Source organism: Aulonocara stuartgranti (assembly GCF_965226115.1).
Source record: "Aulonocara stuartgranti genome assembly, chromosome: 3".
NCBI lineage: Eukaryota > Metazoa > Chordata > Actinopteri > Cichliformes > Cichlidae > Aulonocara > Aulonocara stuartgranti.
In genome coordinates, this window is record NC_138941.1 from 65,966,001 (window position 1) to 65,989,523 (window position 23,523).

The following is a 23,523-nucleotide window of genomic DNA, read 5'->3' on the forward strand; positions in this document are numbered from 1 at the left end:
TGTGTGTGTTTGTGTTCAGACTTTAAATCAGAGCCAGACGTCATCTACTCTTCATTGAAGTAGTCCACCAGTCCAACCACTGACATCCAGCTGCTGGTCTCTGACTGCCCCCCCCCCCGCACCTCAGACCAGAGGACATCCAGACGTCACAGAGATTTTTATGTCTTTTTTCTAGTTAATAAGACTCATGCTTCTGAGTTAAAAAATTGTCTTTTAGTGCAAAATCAACAATATAAACTTTTTATATGTATATATGTGTGTGTGTATTTTTGCCATATTTCTGTAGCATCGATAAAATGTCGGTGTGAGTTGTGTTTCTCAGGTGGGTCTCTGGGTTTCTAAAATATGTCCTGTGGAAAATCTGATTTGTTGCTGTTTTGTTGTGGCTGACACCCACCTGTCTTTAGTGCACAGCGAACATCAGTCAGCAGCTGCAGACTAAAAATAGCAGGATCATGCAGTAGTTATAACAGCTTCAGTACAGTAAAGGTGTCTGTTTGATGACAGAGATTTTTTTCTCACCTTGAAACCAACCAGCAGCAGCTACATCCAAAAAACCCACCGCAGTTTTATTATTACAGAGCTGAAGGGTTTTGGCATCTGATAAACCTCAAACTCATGAATTTGTGACTGCTGTGGAAAAGCATTTGACCACTTCCTGTCTTTGTACTGACATTTTCAAAATAGGCTCGATACCTTTGATTCAGCTGTATCATTTATAGCGTTTATACTTGTGAGGCAAGTGCACAGGAACAAGTGCAAGTGCAGTCTCCCAGTGCTTCCTGCAGGATGTAGCATCTAACTAGCTTTACTGAAAAGGTGCTTTACCAGGAAGGGAAAAGAGAGGGAGCCATCGTAACTACTTAATGGTTAAATGTGCTCGAGGGCATTTGATAAACTGAAAATTTTAAAATTACAGATGGTGTGATTTTCTTTTTAGCTCTCTGTTCTAATGTAAATCAGTTTTCTAAAGTTTGTGTGGAAAATTATCCACCAAAAAATCCAACCATGGCCTTGAACCTTGTTTGGTGGAGGCCATGAATGTCCATGCTGTATTAGCTGGGATAGTCTGGAGCTAATATAGAAAGGCAGGTTACACCCTGGACAGGTCACCAATCTGCCAGTTATCAATAACTACCAGAACAGCACGATGGTAGCACAAATCCACAACAGTCTAAGTGTAAGATTAAAGGTTTCCTACTTTTTATGCACTGTGAGGTGTGTGTTGATGGAGGTGACTCTTTAAAGCTGACGTCCAACTTGAAGTAGAAATAAGAAGAAGTAGAAATTTGTAACTTTCCATCTCAGATGAAAGTGACAATATTGCTATTGTTGTATAGAAGAGTGTAACTGTGTCGCTAGATTTAAGGGTTAGCTAAGTCATGCTTAAAGTGGTAAAAGGTCCCTTTAAATCATCATGGTAACTTGTGATGAACACACATTAAGCGTAAAAATATGTATACACAAGATTCAAGCTTTTCTTCAGAGTTGGTGGGTTTTTTTGTTGCTGTTTTTTGCAGCAACAGTGTTGAACAGATGAAATAATTTGTCCAATAAAGATAAGAACTGTTTACAAACTCTGGGCTTGACATCAAAGAAGCAAAAACGAAACTTAATATAGAAAAAATGCAGATAAAGGTCAATGCACTGAGGTAATATATACACAATAGTAGTGTAAATTATGATAACACTGATAATGTTGAATTTTATTATTATATTTATGTTCTTTGCACATCCTTATTAGCTCTTTTTGTCACAATATATTTGATTGGTTAAGCTGTGTTTTCATTGATTTTCTGAGAAAGAAAAGTGAACCATGTCAAACAGTCACTTTTATGTCAGAGCACACAAAGAGGCTAAAGCTGAAGGCTGATCATCACTGTCACACAACTGGGCTGTTATGTTTGATCATCACCTGCGACAAAGAAAGCCTGGTTAGGTTGGACTAGCTCCATAGCACACCCTTCAGATAAGTCACTGTAAAAACATGATAATGTGCACATGTAATAAGTAACTTATTACTAATTGAAGGAATTGATGGTTCAGTTCCACCATCAGTGGGGCTGCACTATCGGAGAGTGAAACACTTATCTGTTTGTTTATTTATTTAATTCTGCACACATATTTACCATATTTGCTCATCCACCAGGGGACGCTGAAGCTCCCTCAATATCCTTACTTTTCACAACCTTTACTATGTTTTTGCTTAATTTGCTTAACTTCCAATATGTCTGTGAAGGTTCTCAGTCATCCAGGCCATCATAGTCTAAGGAGCTTGGAAAGAAAAGTGTCTATGCTTTTTTTAAGTTGCTTGAAGACGTTTGTCTTGGTGGGACACTCCCACAGAGCTTAAGTCTGGGACTCTCCACCATTTGACCCTAGAACTGAAGAAGCTTCTTGGATTTCATATACCTTTATTAGTCCCACAAGGGGAAATTTCATAAGGCTGCCGACCTATTGCACGCAATACATTACACAAACATCACATGGGGTAGACAGGTCAGAGAGGTATAACAATGGAAAATGCACCACGTGAGGAAAGATAAGGAGAAAAAATAACTCCCCCAGACTGAGCTCCAACAGGGAGATCAGTTTGAGAACAGAAAAAAACACCTCTGCACATAGTACATGAAAAAACTCTTAATACACCAAAGAAACACATGACAAGCAACAGGGGTGGGTAAAGGGTGAGAGACAGCCGATTTAGACAGTACATCCGGGCCTGCATGCGCTGGTCTCCTTGATCCACCATCAGCATCAGAAGGGAATAAGTGTCGAAGGCGTTTGGAGGGGGGATGAGTGTACATCTGCATGTGTATATATATGTCTCTGTGTGTGTGTGTGTGTGTGTGTCCAGAGTTCAGCTGAGACAGTGTCCTTCGCCCTGCCAGGCTAAGTAAACAGTCTTCCAGCCAACCCAGGTGGCCTTGTAGGGAATGGGAAGAACAGTCTAAACACAGTCGTTATCAGGGTGTTGTTGTTCAGCTCCAGCCTTGCAGCTGGCGCCGAAAGGGCATCTGCATAAGTGATGGTGCTTTTTACTTTAGTGCGAACAGGCTTATGGTTGAGAAATGAACATTCAATGCACGGGCGACAGATCTGGTTGACATTCCTGCTGTCAGCATGCCAATTGCACGCTCCCTCATTGCTTGTGGCATCTGTGGCATTTTGCTGTGAGACAAAACTGCACATTCCAGGGTGGCCTTTTGTTGTGGGCAGTCTGAGGTACACCTGTGCACTACTCATGATGTCAGATCAGCATCCTGATGTGGCACACCTGTGAGGTGGGATGGATTATCTCAATATAGCAGATGTGCCCACTACCACACATTTGGACTGATTTGTGACCACTGTTTGGGAGGGATGGTTATATTGTGTATCTGGAATGAATTTTAGGTCTCTACGTCCATCCCATGGGGAATGGGAGCAGTAACAAGGGTGTTGCGTTTATATTTTTGTTGAGTGTATGAAATGATGAGAGGTGAAATGTCTTCAAGAAACTTAAAGAAGTCCAGGCGCTTTTCGTTCCAAGCTCCTTAGATTCGATTTTCAAATCAAATTATTCAAAGCTTTTACTGTTTGACTATAAACTGTTGTTCAGTCAATGCCAGCTCAGAGAAACAGACCTGGTCCCTCCTGGTCACACTTTGTTCCTCCTCTCTTCTCTCCTGCTGAGTTTTACCACATTTGTTTTGCTGCCTTTTACTGATCATGCTGACATGTTTCAGTGGAAGAAGAATAAAGAGGAAAATAATGAAACTATAATCAGAGAAGCTGCTGATTAATTTTCACTCAACCATTTAGTCCTTGACGAATTTACTTTTACAGCAGGACATTTGACATGATATGAAACGACACACCCAGATTTCAGCTGTACCAACAACAAACACTGACTGGTGAACCCATCTGACCACAATATAACAAAAGCAGGCCTTTATGAAATGTGACACTCTTTATGTGACTCACTTCACCACAAACACAAAACTTTTTAGAGATTCCTTCAGATCCTTTTAGAGGAAATGTCAGTGCTGAGAATACTTGGAAACAGAGATCCAACTGTTAGTGAATTAAGGTCAAAATGAGACTCGTCATGCATTATAACTAATTTTGAGCAGCCAGCTACCTCACATGGTGATATGAGTCTTCATAATTTTCCCAAAATGCCGTTTTTTTTAGTTTTCACCAATGAATTATCAGAAAAAACATCAAACAGGGTGTGTTTCTGTTGGTCTATGTCATAGATATTAAATTAGTAACATTTCTCTAAACATGATATTGTCCCATATATATATCCCATCGTGCACTTGGAGTTGATCTGGTTTCAGTTCAAATTCCATTTTCAGCCCTGAAAATTTTATGTGGCTTTATCATGGACGTTCCGTTATGAGGAATCAAAATGTCAAAAGAATCAGAAGAGAGGAGACAGATTTAAACCTCTCGTCTGTGTATAAATTTTAAGTATATTTATTGTATTTGTCAAATACAGAGCATCAGATCCTGTCACTTGAGAAGTCAGGGAATGTGGTTGCAACAGTGATGCTATGAAGTCAAACAGGTCTAAGGTGTGTCGTATAAAACAGCTGACGGGAAAATACGGGTTAGATTGTTCACTGGGCTGTTTAGTGCAGCCACAGACCAAACCAAGGTCACTGTCCTCAAAGATTTTTTTCTTTTTCATTCTTATTTTTCATGTTTTCTCTCGGTGGAAAAGTTTTCCATGCTGATGATCAGAAGAGTGTTTGAGGGTTTCAGAGATCCTTCAGAACAACAGTAAGTGTTTAAATGACGTCTTTCAGTCTTTTAGATAATCTGACAGGTTGATGAAGTCTGTGAGCTTCAGTGGATTAACTGATTGTTCATGTTCATCCATCTGAACCAGGATTAAAGCTTCACTTTACTGGTTACAGATGAATGTTTTGTGGAGTGAGTGTGAAGCATTTGATTTACTGTTGGCTGGTTTAAGCTTTTACTTGGGTACTCACAGAGGTGGGAAGTAATGAAGTACATATACTTTGTCACTGTGTGCAAGTAGAATTTTCAGATATCTGTCATTTACTTATGTAGTTTTTTTCTGACAACTTTCCACTTTTAGTTCCTACATTTTTAAACAAATATCTGTAATTTCTAGTTCTTACATTTTCAGAACAGGCTCATTATTTCACATCACTGCAAGCCTTTAAACATCAAATCTATTTAAGCATAAACAGTAACACATGAAAGGCAACCTGCAGTATGTATTTGTAGACAGGGATGTGACCATGACGCACATTAGAAGGTTATTGAGCGCACACTGAGGATTAAGCAGAAAGGGTTACTAAAGAAAGCTGATAATCACTGTCATGATCTGACCTTAATGAAATGTGACACTCTTCATGTGACTCACTTCACCACAACCACAAAACTGTTTTCATAGATTGCTTCAGATCTTTTTAGAGGAAGTGTCAGTATTCAGAATACTTGGAAACAGAGATCCAACTGTTAATGAAATTAAGCTAAAAATGGGCGCTTTCATGTATTTGTCACAGTCTGCAGAGACAGGCCGTGCGGAGGTGTGTGTAATGGACCCAGGTGCGTACACAAGTGAGCAGACGGGAGTGAGCTTAACAGAAAGCGAGCCTTTAATTGTGGCTGATGATCATAACAGAAACAAACAAGAATGAGGGCGGCACAAGAGCAGTAACTTAAACAAACCTGAACTGGGAACAAACTATGGTGAGGCTATGGCTGGGAAGACAACAGACCGGGCATGGGAACACAGACGACGCGACACAGACTACATGAAACACAGAGACTAAATACACAAGAGGGATGATCAGGGGAAGTGGCCACACATGGGAACACAGCTGACACAGATAAACATAAGACATGGCAGGAGTAAACAACACTGACGGGAGACTGTCAAAGTAAAACAGGAAGTACACAGAGGTGCAAACAGGAGGAGAGAGAGAGCACGGGCATAGTGGGCTGGGGAAACATGGAATGAAACACAAGGAGGGGAGATGAGGGCTCACAGATACATAGAGGGGCACACAGGGGATAAAAGTCACAAGGGGAAGTCAAATAAGGAACAACATAACAGGACAACTCAGGAAACATGACCTAAATAAGGAACGAAATACAAAAATACAAGAAACTAAGAATACTGGGCCCACATGGCCCAGGACCATGACAGTATTAAAACTAGTTTTGAGCATCCAGCTATCACACATGGTCACATGAGCCTTAAAAAGTTGAAATCCATCATTCTTGGACTTGCAGTTATTAAAAATAGTTTAATTTCAGCTTTTAACAGAAACCCTTCTATGTGGATTTATAATGGACTTGTGCTTATGATGAATTAAAATACTGAAAAAATAAGGCAACACATTTGAACCCCCACTGCTTCAGGACTGATTCTCTGAAAATATTTGTAGTATTTGTAGTACAAAAAAAACATCAGCTGCTTCGTAATGAGACTTTGCACAGATGAAGGTATAAAAGGAAAAAGTTGTTACTTTCTGCTGCTCTGCTTTGTGACAGATGTCTTTCCTATGTTGTGTATGGTTAATATTAAAACATGAACTTATTTTACTTTTATCATTATTATTATCTACTTATGATTATAGCATTCATACATAATTTCTACTGCTATTAGACCAAGTTCATCTAAATCCACGGACAGAGTTGATGGGAAAGTCAGCACATTACTCCTGTGTTTGAAAAACAAATTCACTTCCTGTCACTGTCAAATCTCTGCTACTTTAGGTATGTTTGTGGTATTTGCTTGTCAAATGTGCAGGCTCTGAGCCAATCACTTAAGAAGTCAGGGAATGTGGTTGCTAAGGTGATGCTATGAAGTCAAACTGGTCGAAGGTGTGTCATAGAAAACAGCTGACAGGGAGGTACAGGTTTGATTGTTGTTTGTGGCTTTGTAGTGCAGCCAGTGAACAAACCAAGGTCACTATCCTTGTTTGGTCACTTTTTTTCTTTATTTTGTCTATTTGCTCCCAGTGGATAATATTTCCATTTCCATGCTGATGATCAGAAGAGTGTTTGAGGGTTTCAGAGATTTCTCACAACAACAGTAAGTGTTTAAAATTACATTTGAGAGGTCACCTGGCAGGTCGAGTGAAGTCCGTGAGCTTCAGATGGATTACCAGATCGTTAATGAATCTGTAAGTCCAGCTGAACCAGGATTAAATCTTCACTTTACTAGTTACAGATGAATGTCATGTCGAAAACACGTAAAGCATTTAGTGGTTAAGCTTTTACTCAATTACTTTCAGAGGTAGGAAGTAGAAAGTACAAATATTTTGTTCCTGTACTTTGAATTTTCAGGTATCTGCACTTTACTTGAGCATTCATTTTTCAACAACTTTTTACTTCTACTCCCTACATTTTAAAACAAATATCTGTACTCCTAATATTTTCAGAAGAGACTCATTATTTCAAAAATCAAACCCATTTTAGCCTAAACAGTAACACAGGAAAGGCAGAGACAGAGGAAACTCCACTCAGAGATTGAGAAAGATAAGACAGACAGGATGGGAGAGGAAGTGTCATGGCTACTGAACGGACCCACGCGCAGACAGTTCTTTCAAGGAAACAAAAGGGGATTTATTTACAATAGGGATCACCTTAGTGCAAAATATATGTACAGTGAGTTGGGAGGGGGTCCAGGGCTCCAGGGAGAGAAGGGGGGGGGGGGGGAATCCACACACACGCTTCCTCTTCCACTCAGTCACCGCCACCGCTCCTCCGCACACACGCACTCCTCTTCAGCCGCACTCGCTCCAACACTCCACACACTGCCCCACTTGGACAGGTCCGGTGATTCGGTCCAGAATCTACAGACAGAAGGTCAAAGGTTAGTTCCACAACATAAAACACGTGTAAGCGATTCTTCTTTGAATATGCCGCGAGCACGAACTCAGGTGGTTTGACGTTCCAGCGGTGAGCTGCTCTGTGCCACTGCCTTAAATAGCAGCTGGGGAAATCAGCCAGATCAGCCGCAGGTGGACACCATCCACAGGGGTGCGTGGGCCAAGAGTGAGAGCCCGTAATGAGTGCCACCCAGGCAGAGAGGAGGAGGAGAGACAAAAAACTAACTAACAACAACAAAACCTGTAGCCAGCGTGGGCCAACCAGAGAGACACGGGGACCGTGACAGTACCCCCCCCTTAACGGGAGCCTCCCGGCGACCCACCAGGCTTATCCGGATGAAGGCGATGAAAGTCGGCAACCATCCCGGGATCCAACACAGCGGAGCGGGGAACCCAGCAACATTCCTCAAGGCCATAACCCTCCCAGTCCACCAGATAGTGAAGACCCCTCCCGCGACGGCGAGAGTCCATGATGCGGGAGATCGTGTAGGCAGGGAGGCCACCAATGATCCGAGCGGGCGGAGGGGGCCTGGAAGGAGGGCACAATGGACTGGAGAGACACGGCTTAATCTGAGACACATGGAAGACATTGTGTATCTTCATGTTGCGCGGCAACTTAAGGCGAACAGAAACAGGGTTTATCAAAGCAGCAATTTCAAAAGGCCCGATGAAGGTTGAGGTGAGCTTCTTCGATTCGGCATGAACAGGAACGAAGCGTGTGGACAACCAAACCTTTTGACCGATGGTGTACTCAGGAGCGTGAGTGCGGCGCCGGTCAGCCAGACGTTTGTAGCGTTCTTTCGTGCGCAGCAAGGCCGCACGGGTGGCCCTCCAAACCCGGCGACACCTACGAAGGTGAAACTGGACCGAAGGGACAAAGTGCTCACCTTCCAGAGCAGGGAACAGAGGAGGCTGATACCCCAGGGAGGCCTCAAACGGAGATTGCCCTGTAGCTGAAGACGTCAGGCTGTTGTGGGCATATTCCACCCAGGGCAGTTGGTCGCTCCAGATGGTTTGGTTGGAAGCAACTATGCAGCGCAGAGCGGCCTCCAGCTCCTGGTTAGTGCGCTCAGTTTGTCCGTTGCTCTGTGGGTGGCAACCAGAGGAGAGACTGACCTTGGCTCCTAGCGCCGAGCAGAACTCCTTCCACACACGAGGTGAATTGCGGCCCACGATCTGAGACCACGTCCTCCGGGATGCCATGGAGGGGGAACACATGATGCGTGAGATGCCGAGCCGTCTCCAGGGCCGTCGGGAGCTTGGGGAGTGCAACAAAATGCGCAGCCTTTGAAAAGCGGTCAACAATAGTCATTATAGTGGTGTTACCTGCTGACTGTGGGAGGCCGGTAACAAAATCCACCGCGATATGGGACCACGGCCGAGACGGTGTGGGTAAAGGTAGCAGCAAGCCGGCCGGAGGTTGATGTCCCAGCTTGTTGCAGGCGCAGGTTGAACAGGCAGAGACGTACTCCCGAACGTCTCGTGATAATGTGGGCCACCAGAAGTAGCGCTGAAGGAAGGTGATCATTCTGTGTACTCCTGGGTGACATGTGAAGCGGGCAGTGTGAGCCCAATGCAGTACCTGAGACCGAGTGGCCGATGGAACAAAGAGCCGCCCCGCTGGTCCTCCTCCTGGATCTGGTTCAGCCCGCTGAGCCTCACGAATGGCCGACTCGATTTCCCATGTTATTGTACCAACGGCACAAGTCGCTGGCAGGATGGGCTCAGGGTCCTGCCTCTCCTCAGGCACCGAGAACTGCCGTGATAGGGCATCCGGCTTCACATTCCGCGAGCCCGGTCTGTAAGAGATTGAAAAGTTGAAACGGGTGAAAAAAAGAGCCCACCTGGCCTGTCGAGCGTTGAGACGTTTTGCTGTTTGCAGGTAAGCCAGGTTTTTGTGGTCCGTCCATACAATGAATGGCTGAGCCGTGCCCTCCAACCAGTGCCTCCATTCCTCCAAGGCCAGTTTTATAGCCAAGAGCTCCCGGTCTCCCACGTCATAGTTGCATTCGGCTGGGGAGAGGCGGCGAGAGAAGAAGGCACAGGGCTGTAGCTTACCCTCTCGCTGTTGTGAGAGCACCGCGCCGACCCCCGAGTCGGAGGCATCCACCTCCACAATGAATTGGAGTCGCAAGTCAGGCTGAGCCAGGATGGGTGCGGTGGTGAATCGGTCCTTGAGCTGTGTGAAGGCCTTTTGGGCCGCCTGATCCCACTGAAAAGAGAACTTAGGAGAGGTTAAGCGGGTCAAAGGCAGAGCGATTTTACTGAAGTCCCTAATGAACCGGCGATAAAAGTTGGCAAAGCCGAGGAACTGCTGAAGCTGACGGCGATCAGTTTGTTCCGGCCATTCCACAACAGCTTTGATCTTGGCCGGATCCGGTTTGAGGTTACCCTGGTCAATTATGTAACCCAGGAACGCCACTGTTTGAACGTGGAATTCACATTTCTCCCCCTTTACAAAGAGTCTGTTCTCCAGCAGCCGCTGCAGGACCTGTTTTACATGGGTTACATGTTCGGTTTCAGTCTTAGAGAAAAATCAGGATGTCGTCCAGATAGACGAAAACGAACCGATCTAGGAAATCACGGAGCACGTCGTTAACCAACGCTTGGAAGATGGCTGGGGCGTTTGTTAGCCCGAAAGGCATCACCAGGTACTCGAAATGACCGAGGTGTGTGTTAAAAGCGGTTTTCCACTCATCGCCGTCTCGGAGTCTGACCAGGTGATATGCATTTCGGAGGTCCAGTTTGCTGAACATGGTGGCCCCGTGAAGGAGTTCGAATGCAGATGAGAGAAGCGGGAGAGGATATTTATTCCTGACTGTAATTTTGTTCAGCCCCCGGTAATCAATGCAAGGACGTAGCGATTTGTCCTTCTTCTCAACAAAGAAAAAACCAGCCCCTACCGGGGACGAGGAAGGGCGTATTATGCCAGCAGCCAAGGATTCTGAGATGCAAGTCTCCATTGCTTCCCGCTCAGGCCGCGAGATGCTGTACAAGCGGCTCGTAGGTAACGGAGCCCCAGGAAGCAATTCAATGGCGCAGTCGTACGGCCGGTGGGGGGGTAACGACCTCGCCCTGTCTTTGCAAAACACCTCGGCCAAGTCGTGATAAACTGGCGGCACAGAGGAGAGGTCCGGTGGTTCCAAAGCCGGGGGCGGTTCGACAGTAGAGGCGAGGGGCTGATCTAAGACAGTTCATATGACACTCCTCCCCCCACCCAGACACGCACCCCCTTTTCCAGCCTGAAACACAAAAAGGCTGATTGTCTCAGAATGATTGCCAGATAACGTGAGGGTAACCGGCTCCGTAACATGAGTGATGTCTGGTAGGCGCTGCCCCGACAAAGCAGAAACACGAAGGGGGTGTGGCAACGGGTCGGAGACCAAGTTTAAGCGTTTGGCGAGGTGTGAGTCAAAGTTTTGTTCGGTGCCAGAGTCTATTAAAGCGGAGAGAGAGTGTGTCATGGTTTGCTTAGTTATCTTGGCTGGCAACAGAAGACGTGGAGGAGAATCTTGAGAGAGCCCGCCCACCAGTATTCCTGCCTTTACTGGCGGGCGCGCCCTTTTGATCGCAACGGGCAGGTTGCCACGAAATGGCCTGTCTTGCCACAAAACAAGCACTCACCCGAAACCAAACGGCGATGGCGCTCAGTGGCGCTAACCCGGGAGTGCCCCAACTGCATGGGTTCCTCCTGGTCCAACTCCTCCCTTCGCTCACGGAGCTCTGCCTGGGCTCCTCCGGGCACCGTCTTGGGCTTCCCCGAAGGCTCATGAAAGGGGTGGAGCCGGGAACTCCGTCGTGCACGCAGGCGGCCGTCTACTTTCACACACAAACTCATTAAAGCATCTAGCGAGGAGGGCAATTCCCGCATGGCTAATTCATCTTTTAACTCCTCACAAAGGTTATTTAGCAGGGTACAACATAATGCATCCTCACCCCAGCCGGTCTCAGCCAGAATCTGGAAGTCAATGGAGTAGTCTGCCATACTCCGCTTCCCCTGCTTCAGCAACCGATGAGCTGCTGCTTCGGCGCCGGATCCCTTCTCAAAAACATTTTTAAATTTCGAGAGAAAAACAGCATAGGTTATGTCTGGATTGGCTTTAAGCGCTGCCTGTGCCCACAGCAGCGCGCGGTCACGTAACAGCTGTACAAAGAATGCGATTCTTGCTCCATCATCTTCAAACAAACGTCTCTGTTGGCGGAAAACCAAAGAGCACTGCGTCAAAAATCCTGCACATTTTGACAGCTCACCAGAGAAGGGCTCAGGGGCAGGTAGACGGAGTCCTGCGGTGCCTGGCTCCAGAGCAGAGGGGGCTGTTACTTCAGCTGCTGCCGGCTCCACAGCTTGGGCTTCGGCGCCTTGCGGGGCGGGGTGAGACGCCGAGGGCGTTCCTTCCAGCGGTGTAAGCCGAGCAACTGCCTGGGTGAGGGACGCAATCTGGCCAAGCAGGTGTGAGAACATTGCCTCGTGGCGGACCAGCACCGTCTCCTGTGACGCAAGGGCTCGCTGGACTGGGTCAAGGTCTGCTGGGTCCATATTCTGGCTGGAACGTTCCGTCATGGCTACTGAACGGACCCACGCGCAGACAGTTCTTTCAAGGAAACAAAAGGGGATTTATTTACAATAGGGATCACCTTAGTGCAAAATATATGTACAGTGAGTTGGGAGGGGGTCCAGGGCTCCAGGGAGAGAAGGGGGGGGGGGGGGGGGGGGGGGGGAATCCACACACACGCTTCCTCTTCCACTCAGTCACCGCCACCGCTCCTCCGCACACACGCACTCCTCTTCAGCCGCACTCGCTCCAACACTCCACACACTGCCCCACTTGGACAGGTCCGGTGATTCGGTCCAGAATCTACAGACAGAAGGTCAAAGGTTAGTTCCACAACATAAAACACGTGTAAGCGATTCTTCTTTGAATATGCCGCGAGCACGAACTCAGGTGGTTCGACGTTCCAGCGGTGAGCTGCTCTGTGCCACTGCCTTAAATAGCAGCTGGGGAAATCAGCCAGATCAGCCGCAGGTGGACACCATCCACAGGGGTGCGTGGGCCAAGAGTGAGAGCCCGTAATGAGCGCCACCCAGGCAGAGAGGAGGAGGAGAGACAAAAAACTAAAACTAACAACAACAAAACCTGTAGCCAGCGTGGGCCAACCAGAGAGACACGGGGACCGTGACAGGAAGAAGAGCGCTTAGATTTAAAGGTAAGGACTGCTCAGTGGGATTTGATAATGTTAGGGAAAATATTCTAAAACACTTCTTCAGTAAAGACTCAGAGAAAAGAAACACACAGAAGTTCTTGCTAGCAAGGGCAGTCTCAGAGACTCGCGCTGAGCTTTGCCCCTGGTCTTTATTTTATACTCCATTGAGCGTATGTGTGTGTGTGTGTGTGTGTGTGTGTGTGTGTGTGTGTGTGTGTGTGTGTGTGTTACTGCTGATCAAAGGGTCATATAACATGAAAGCACAAAAGGTACATCCTTGGTCATAAAGAGGGTAGTCTCCCCCACCCTAGATGGCACGGTGAGGAAGTCCAGCACTTAAAGCACTTAGACTAAAACAGACATAGCTACGTTAAAACAATAAAACAAGGTACGACCTCTCCCATGCTCCCAGGATGTGGGGGTGAACCAAGCCTGCTAAAAATCACACATCCTGTCACTACCAAATAACTACAAACAGCATCCTACCATAAGCAAACTTATATCACTAAAAGATTATACTGACTACTAAATACAATTTTCCATTGACAGATAAGCTGGAAATTTTAACCCTACATGTAAGTCCCTGTGTTTTTAAACATTTGACAAATGGTTAAAGGTTGCATCAAAACTCAGTTTAGTGCAGTTTAGTGCAGGATAAACTGGTTAGCTTGCAGTAATGTGATTTACCACTCTCTCTTCTCTGGCAGATACTAAAATAGTGAAGGTGTAAAACCAACCTACTCTAAAACCATGTCCAGAACCGGCTGCACCTTTGCTCTGTAGCCAGACCACAAACCAAACCCCACCATGAAATTATTGGGAAATCTGATTCTTTTCCCCACACTGAGCAACTAATGGGCTGTTCAGTAGGTTTGTCACCTGGAGGTGGTTTCCAAGAGTAAAATAAACAAATAATTTTCTTTAGATTCAGTGACATTAACACCAAACAAAACATCATCCTTAAAATTGTATTTGCATTACTGTAAAAGTGAGCTTACAGCTATTCCCTTTAGGGGTCATCACATCTGCCTCCATCAATATGTAACCAAACAAAGTAGATGCAACTTCACTCAAAAACCTAAATACAAAGAGACAGCAGGATAACCTTTATAGTAGTTTGCCCAAACCATTTACACACAATAAACAAAAAAAACAAACTCCAATACAAAACAAGCACAACAAAACACAACTTATCCTTAAAAAAGAAGAAAAATAAAAACAGTTTATGACAAGCACTTTATTGGTGCTGCTGAGCAGGCATTGTGTTTTCAAAGTCCTCAGCCCTTGGCCACGCCTTTTGCTCAGACAGGAAACAGCCACCTATATATATATACATATAACGGAAACATTTTTAGAAAAATCACACAATGCTATTATAGCTGTGCTTCATAATATCACTGTTAGAGTTACGTACAGACATTACTGAATTATATTAGTGAAATAACTGTAAACCACACTAATGAAGTGAATGAACGATTTTACCCATGTGTGGCCGATGCCATCACATTTGTTAATTATAGTGCAGTGTGACTTACAAAGTTTCTTAGTAATTTTTAATTACCAGGAAATTTATAGCTGCTAAGGCAGGTCAGCTGGAAATCTCCAGTTTACTTTTTAAAGCAGCAGGCAAACTTATAGATCTGGAGTTGTTAGTGCTACTGTGTGTGCTAAGTACATGTTCATATGTGGAGACAGGTGGAAATATACTGCTCTGTTTCAAATGCCTAATTAGAGGGCATCCATCCATCAGTCCATCCATCCATCCATCAGTCCATCCATCCATCAGTCCATCCATCCATCAGTCCATTCTCTTCTGCTTATTCTTTTCAGAGTCTCCATTAGTGGGGATAGTAATGCAGTAATGTTACTTAATTACTCACTGGAGAAACTAATTTATTATACAATTTTTAGGATAGGTGTTACTCTGTCATGTGACCTGAAACGCATTTTCATATAATTACCAGTTAAAATAAACATGAGGCTACAGTCCCACACACTAACACAAATCCCAATCCTACTTAGAACACAAAATAAAACAGTGCAACAAAAAGCAAAGTTTAAACCCATTACATTACTCGTTTACTATAATATACTACTATACTGTTATTATGGTAACATGTTCCAAAATATTGCTTACATCCATCACACTTCCCAAACAGAAATATACAAGTGTCTCTGACTTTCAATCAAACCTGTCTGACTGAAGTTTGTCAGCATCAAGTTAATAACTAAATAACCACTTTAACCTAAATCGCTTTGATAAGAACTACTTTAGAAATCCTCTTGGGGCAAATTTGTCAATAGTGATTTTTCGTTTATTAATGGATTTAATGAAATTCTAAAAAAGTGACCCACAAACCAAAGGATTAACACGGTTTGTCAAAGTAAATGTTGTGCCTCAGCGCTACACAATGTAATGTGTTTAAGTAAGTCCAACTTTTACTTTTTTCAGGAAACACCGTTTTCTCCTCCTGTCATTTTTAACGTTCGTTACAGATCGGGGAGTAAGTGCGTAGTGTTTGTCCACAAATCCATCACTTCCGTTCAAATACAGCTGCAGCAGTATGCTAGCAACCAAAATAATTAGGGAGAATTTTGTCATCCTGTCGGAAAATTGTTACTAGGGAATTTTTCCCTAGCAACAGGTGATTGCCAGGGGGTCGCTGAACAGCCAGTGTGACTCCCACTGTAGCAGACATTCCCCCGTTACTGCCATCAACCTGCAGGAGCTCCTCAGAACCTGTGGGGATTTTTGCCTCATGATCCGTGGTTAGCTGGTTGTTACCGGACCACTGTGTTACTTGGGTCTTAGCGCTTGTACTTTTTATTGGGTCGTACCTGAGTCACGTGCCTTAAAATAAGGTAAGTCACATGACTTCATTACCTGGAGAACCCACATTAGCTAAATACGGAAATGGCTCCTCCAACATATGCTCCGCTTTGCTCCATTTCGCTGTTGGTCGGCGTCTTTGTGTTTGTCTCAGCAGGTGAGATTTAACTTTTGAAACTAAAGAACCCCCCCACAGAGATAAACAGAAGGAATGATGTTTGTAATCGTGTTTAATTTTTCTGTGGGAAATTTCACGATTACGTTCAACTTTAGAAAGTGAAAGAAGCCCGAGTTCACAATCCAAGATGGCGGCAGTGCTTGTAAACATTAGTGAAAGTTTAAAATTTGTAATCTTAATCTTAAATCTGGGATGGCAGCAGCCCTGAGCTAACCACTGTTAATTAGCAGTTGTCGGTAAAGAAAGGAAAACAGAATTTGTTTTGCTCCCGAGCTACGGTGGAGGCCCCACCCATGGACTCCATGGACTCCATGCTAGTTTGTCGCCCTGTGGCAATAGTCGGTTATTCCATAAGTATCAATGCTAGAAAAGTTCCACAGTGAAATTACAATCCCAAAACGTTTTCATTGGGAGAAACGTTTCGTTACTCATCCAAGTTCTTCAGTCTCAGCTGACTGCAGGTTTCTCCAACCTTATAAACAGTACATTTGTACAATCACAGAAACCAGCCCACTAATGAACAATGGGCTGGGAGGTCACTTTCTTAAACATTAATATGCAATTGTCATAGCCAGTGATCAGACCAATGAACAATGGCCATGAGTACCATTCACAGAGAGTTGGGGAATGGCTGTAAGATGTTGACAGATGTACCCTTAGGCCCCCTCCTCGATTCAGAGATGATCTTTCCCTTTTCACGTAAATGGCCTCCTTGACTCCGCGCCGCGGTCAAACCAGCGTTCCTTCCTCTCCAGGATGTGCACATCCTCATCATTGGAAGAGTGTCCACTGGCCTGTAGGTGAGAATCAACTGCGTTACCAAAAAAAGGATAGCACAAGCTCAAGTCAGCACTCAGAAACTATCTGTGGCACACTCACATAGTGTGGTATGTTTTGTAGAGAAGGATGTGACTCTGAAGCAAGATTAAGAAGTTGGCAAGTTAACTCGAGTCAGTTTTTAGTTTCATGAAGGTGGCTCTTTTAATCGCCATGGTAACTTTCTGAACAAAAATCTCTATTTTCTCTGATGACTTTCTTTGGCGTAAGCACTTTGTATGACGCTGATTATCTGCTGAAGGAATATGAATTAATGTGTTTACCTTAGTAATATCCTTAAGAGTCAGACAGTAGCAGCATAAACTATATCTTGTTCTCACAAGTAAATAATAATAATAACAGTAATAATAATGCTTTTGATCGTTATATTGATGTCTCTGGTTGGAGAAAGTGATGGTCAATAGTTTCTAAGAAAGAAGAATGAAACGTGAACCAGACACTTTTTGTGAGCGCACACTGAGGCTGAAGCGGAAAGGGTTAGCAAAGAAAGCTGATAATCACTGTTGTGATACTGATCGTCTCTGACTGGAAAGAATCAGAAAACATTATGAATCCTAAAGGAAATAGTGTCATATGTAAACCTTGGTATAGCAGATAACGTTGCACAGAGCCAAAAATCAGTTTTGATAATGAAATGTCATTCATGTATTTTTCAAGTAAAAGTATAACAGTTATATTTCATGTAATCTGTGTGCTATTATTTATTTAGTTATTTAGTCTCAAATAAAACTTATTTATTGCAAGAGAACTGAAGACAAACTGAAACGTAAAAGAACAAACTTGTTTAGATGATCAGGTTTTGTTCTTTCTTAAATAATTAGACATGGCACACAGGAACATGTACATGCATGGATGTACAATAGTTTTGAATGGAGAGGCTGTACCTTCCTAAAAAATGGAAGATATCCAGCACACTCCTTTACTAAATACTTCAAAGGATGCAAAAGCTTTCCAGTTAGAAACAGAATAAACACATATTTATCTGTCCAGAAAAAACAAAACAATGCAGGTAAAGCAGAAATATTTCCTGCTGTGTGTATATTAATTAAAATTTTCATGAAACATGTTCACGATCACAGACACAGATCAGTAGATTAATAAATGATCGCACTGACTTGCCCGGGTGCTTCTTTTTTTTTTTTTTTTTTTTTTTTTTTTTTTTGCTTCTTAAGTTGTGAGGGGCACGAGGCATTTGCAGTGTTGACATTCTGATTTTGCTGGACAAAAAGAGAAGTAAAAAAACCCCAACCTTACAGCAGTTTCCTGAAAAACGCTTAATCACATAGCACGACTTTCTGCTCAGCAGATCGTGGCATCACCTCCAAATAGAGGCAACTGCTGCAGCAAATAATAGTGGCATCTGTAGGTGCCACTCTAGGTACCAACTACAGCTACAGCTGTGACCTGTACCTCTACCTACTGCAGCATGAGGCTGGGAGGAGTCTGTGTGATGTTAACACAAACTCCATCCACTCTCTCTGCGAGAAGAATATGTGTAAAGAGGAGTTTACAGTCCAGCAGAGGCGGTGCAGCCACTGTTCAGGGACTGTCTGCATGCAGAGAGCTCTGCTGTCAGCTGTGCAAAGTATGTGATACAACCGGTCTGTGGTTCGTTCCTGCTCGTGTTGTTGATGGTTCGTCAGCCAGCCGGAGAGAAGAGAGCAGATCTAACATAAAAAGAGCTGAAGTGAAAACGAGTGTGAAGAACAATGAAAATGTCTCTGCAGTCACAGATTCCTGTGTCATCCACTTCCACTAATGCACAGTCAGGATTTTGGTGGACTACACTGGAGGGCATCTGAGTCAAAACCTGTCTCCCCCTGCTGTCCCAACAGAAACCTTTATCAGATGGACACATAAATGACACTTTGTGTGTGTCAGTGTGATGTGTTGTAGTGTCAGGAGTCAGTATGCAGCTACAAAGCTTTTAGTTCAGTGTATACAAACAGCTGTAGCTACATAAAGGCAACATGCAGAGACTGTGTGTTTTTTCTTCTTTAAACTTTTTACTTCTTTTCTCCTCTTTCAGATCAGAAAATCATCCCAGCTAAATCTGGACAGAAGAACGTCACTCTGCCAAGTCGAGCTCCAAACAACAACGTCATTATTATTGTAGAGTGGAGCAGAGCTGACCTGGGGGAAGAATATGTGCTTCTGTTTCGGGATAAGAGGCTCAATCCAGACGAACAGCATCCATATTTTAAGAACCGGGTGGATCTGCAGGACAGACAGATGAAGGATGGAGACGTGTCTCTGATTCTGAAGGATGTGACGGTTAATGATACTGGAACATACGAGTGTCGTGTCGTCCAAAGAGAAGCAAAGCACAGGAAGAGAGGTGTTTTAGATAATGAGCCCATCAGCAGCATCTACCTGAGTGTTGATCCTCCAGGTGAGTGAGTAGAGTTGAGTGTGTGTGTGATCAGAGGTGAAGCTGCTTCCTGCTTGTCGATGTTTGTTTCTAAAGATGTTGTTGATGAGACTTTGTAGAAAGCAGCTGGTCTGAGTGATGTGATCAGAGTGCAGTAGATAATGTCTGACAGCAGTTTGAAGAGGAAATGGATTCTGTTCTGTTCTTCACTCATCACCTACCTGACAGCTGACACCTCACACCTGTTTCTCACCTGCAGGTCAGACAGGAGGAGACACAGAGGATGGAGGGAAGGAGGATGGATCTGTTGGACTGATCGCTGGTCTTTCAGTTTCTGCTGTGCTTCTTGTTGCTGCTGTTGTTGGATTCTTGATCTACAGAAAACATGAACAACAGCAGAGTCAGGATTCATACCAGCCTCCCGTTGAATCTCAGCCTGTTTGAAATGTCAGCTTAACTGTGATTCTTGTGCTTTTATTTTCAGTCTTGTCACTGAACATGTTGAAAGACAGAAATCTATAACACTAAACATCAGAGGTGGGACCAAGTCATTGTTTTGCAAGTCTCAAGTAAGTCTCAAGTCTTTATCCTCAAGTCTCAAGTCAAGTCTCAAGTAATGTCAGGCAAGTCAGAGTCGAGTCTCAAGTCACTGGTGTAAAAGTCCGAGTCAAGTCACAAGTCTGAAACTTTGAATTTCAAGTCCTTTCGAGTCTTAAAAAAAAAAAACGAAAAAATAATGTTGCAGTTATGCTAAATGTAAATATTAGACCATGTAATTTTTTAATCTGTGTTTTTCTCAACACATGACAAAATAGTGAACTTAGAAAATATACACAAATTGTGAAATTGCACCTCTTTAAAATGCAGCTCAATTAAACCTAGCTCCAAGAATAATTTTCACCGACAGTTCTGAGATAAGCTGCATGTTATTCTTGGATGCGGTTGTAGGACCGGCTTTAAAATCGCATGACAAAAATATCATACATATTAAAAAAAACTGCATCACCAAAGTAGCCTGGAAAACATTTGCTAGTTAGATGAAGTCAGCTATCTCATCGTAGCATATTTATATGCATATTTATAATCATACGGTTCTTGGAGTGAGTGCACACACTCATGAAGTTTAGTAACTTCCGGTCACTGCAACAAGCCCAGGTACAGTTTACCGACGGATGGGTACAGGACCTTGAAATGCACCGTGTAGAAAGTAAAGACCATCGTACATATCATAAGTTTACCAGTCTCACAAATCGTCGTCATAAATACACATTCGTTAACCGTTTATTAATAGGACCTTTGAGCTCAATGGTAATTAATTAGTAGTGGAAATAATTTCTGGTACCCATCACAGAAATGTAGCAGTGACAATAATACTGTATGCTGTAATCGTACTGGACAATTAGTGATACAAAAACCTGTTTTATCCTGTGAATAAAAGTATATGTTTTTGTCAATGTACCATAATAACAGAAGCGAAACGCAATATTGTGTCAGGACAATTCACTATTTATGCACAATAAATAAAGGAGCATAGCGCGACAATTTCTGTTCAGCGCCAGACTTGCTTGTAACCTATATCACCAATTATGTTATGAAAATGACGTATTAAATACTAAAAGACACTGACCTTCGTGTAAATGCTTGGAGCAGACTAACCTGTGAGCTGGAGTGTTCTGGGACGTTATATTTGATCTTTGAATGGCTGCAATCCAGACCATCCGTCGCGTCTTTGTTACTTTGGAAACATGGCTCGAACAATTTCTCTTCAACGACGTAATCCGATAACAACCGATCTCTTTACTCGTCGGCTTCCTGTGGCTGTCATGCGACCGGCTATTGCAGTTAATAATACAACAGCTTCTTGACATTTTTGTGTTTCTTTTTATCGCTGTGTGACTGATTTCAATTGAAAGCCTGCGTGCGCTAGTACCGCTTGCCACGAGTTCCCAGAATCCTTTGCGGTTCTACCCGTGAATGACGTCACATTTTCAATCTCTATATAATATGCATGTTAAATTTTATATTTGGGGTAAAATATCAAGTCTTTTCAAGTAAACCGGTTCAAGTCCAATTCAAGTCCCAAGTCATTGGTGTAAAAGTCCAAGTCAAGTCACAAGTCTTAGAACATTTTTTCAAGTCAAGTCTAAAGTCATAAAATTAATGACTCGAGTCTGACTCGAGTCCAAGTCATGTGACTCGAGTCCACACCTCTGCTAAACATCTATCAGGTACCTGTCAGACACGTCCAGATTTTAGTTTGGATTTACATTTTACATCTAAAGAAAAGAAAAAGTTCATTGCATTATAGACAGTTAATATCTGTCTGAAAGCATTAAGAATCCATTGATCAAATGTTACTTTTTTGACCAATTTTTAAATGTAATTACATTAAAATGAAACCAACACATTTCATTGTAGCTGCAGAGTCCGACATTTCCTTCCTTTGACCTGGAACGATTCATGCAGTGGGAAGCACAGGCTTCATTGAACTTTACCTTCCATGAAGGAGACTCTTCAGTCTGTTACTGTCCAATTGTTACTTCATTTTAAATAATCCAAAAGCTTTTCATATATTTCTGCTTTATTTCTATATAATTTTTTTATGCTAATTTGTTCACTGAGAAAGTTTCACATATGTTAGTCCTTAATGGATGTGGGCTGTTTTTCTTTACATTTTCTGTGGCTGTAATTATTAGTAGTATTATTTTAATCAGAGGCTTTCTGACTTCGTGAAACTGGTGATGCCGGTTTTATTTCACCTTGAATTGTTGTGCATGTGTCCAATCACCATGACCATGTCATATTCTGTTTTTACCCACATAATAAACAGAAACTCTAAAAGATATACAAGCCTTCAAGTTTTCATATAAAAAACAGAGTTGAGAGGGTATTTGGAGTGTAAACTGGGCCAGGTTATGCGTTCAGCATTTAGTTGGCGCCCATCAGAGACCAGACCTATATTATTTTAAATATTACATCTAGAAATCATATAATTAGACAAATAAAAAATTTTCTGTTAACTTTAAAATGAAAGATGTACAGTGTGATAAGATGCAGATGACCCGGAAGTTAGCAGCTCACAACATGACCTCAGAGTTTGACTGGATCTAAGGGAAGGAGCCAGGTTACCTTAACCAGTACATACCCTGCTGCACCTAACAGCCAAATAAATATATATAAGATATTTCTGTTTTGCCTGCGTTCTTATTTTATTTGTTTAGTTTTTGGTTTTACAAAGACGGCATTGAGATTGATTTCTGTACCATAGGTAGGAGGATAGAAGAAATAAGGCACACATTGGAAAAATAAAGCAGGAAAACATTCTAGTATCTGTTTATGTTAGTTAGGGGGCGAGCCCAGTGGTAGTCCTAGCCTGTTTGGCGCCCTGGGCGAACACTCCCTCTGGCCATTAACATTAACACACTTTGGGAAGGTCTGGCTAAAAGGAAGAGATGTTCTTCATGAAGGTCATCAAGATTCATAAAGACATTGTGTTGATCTCCTTTCAAACAGTTTAAGGTAAATAGTGATGATGCAGTTGAGTGTATTTTTTATTTTATATATTATATATTTTTAGCTCCAGCTGTTGATAATAATATATGTTTAGAAAAATACTAGAAAAAGTAATATAAAAATGTGTAGGTGTAAACCAGGGGTGGCCAACTCCAGGCCTCAAGGGCTGATGTCCTGCAGGTTTTACATGTGTCCTTGATCCAACACAATGGGCTTAATGGCTAAATTACCTCCTCAACATGTCTTGCAGTTCTCGAGAGGCCTGGCAATGAACTAATCATTGGATTCAGGTTTGTGGACCCAGAGTGATATCTAAAACCTGCAGGACACTGGCTGTCGAGGCCTGGAGTTATGTACCCCTGCTGTAAACAATACTGTTCAATTTAAGATAAATTTGACAAAGAAAACTCGATTAGAAGAACAGGTGCTCCAGCAGACAACGTTTCCTTTCATAATTGTGCTAATCACATACTTGTGCAAAAATAAAAGGCCTTCTGTAATCATTAAACACATATAAAACTCAGCTGTAGTGATTGTGCTGATCTGCTTGCATCCATGTTAGTGTTTAAAATCCAACATCTCCCTCTAGTGGCCAAATATAAACCATGTGTGAGTATGAGTTTAGAAGAGTTTGACAAAGAAAACCCAACAGATGTTTCAGAAGACATTTTCCCTTGTATATTAAGGCTCGTGTACTTGTGCAAACATCAAAGAGCATCAAACTCAGTTG

General features: G+C 43.1%; 1 protein-coding gene across 3 annotated transcripts in view; it reads left to right on the forward strand.

Annotated features, from left to right (window-relative positions):
- The window catches only part of LOC309695321 (butyrophilin-like protein 2), a 148,240-nt gene that overhangs the window by 77,806 nt on the left and 46,911 nt on the right, over window positions 1-23,523 (forward strand). The window contains exons 1-3 of one of the 3 annotated variants that reach the window (XM_082515868.1): window positions 15,662-16,051; window positions 18,939-19,301; window positions 19,540-19,763. In XM_082515868.1, the coding sequence (XP_082371994.1) occupies window positions 15,979-16,051; window positions 18,939-19,301; window positions 19,540-19,724 (621 nt within the window). In that variant the 5' untranslated portion in view covers window positions 15,662-15,978 and the 3' untranslated portion in view covers window positions 19,725-19,763. Of the gene's footprint in view, window positions 1-15,661; window positions 16,052-18,938; window positions 19,302-19,539; window positions 19,764-23,523 lie in introns of those variants that run through there. The other 2 variants (XM_082515865.1, XM_082515867.1) reach the window with 2 other exon arrangements.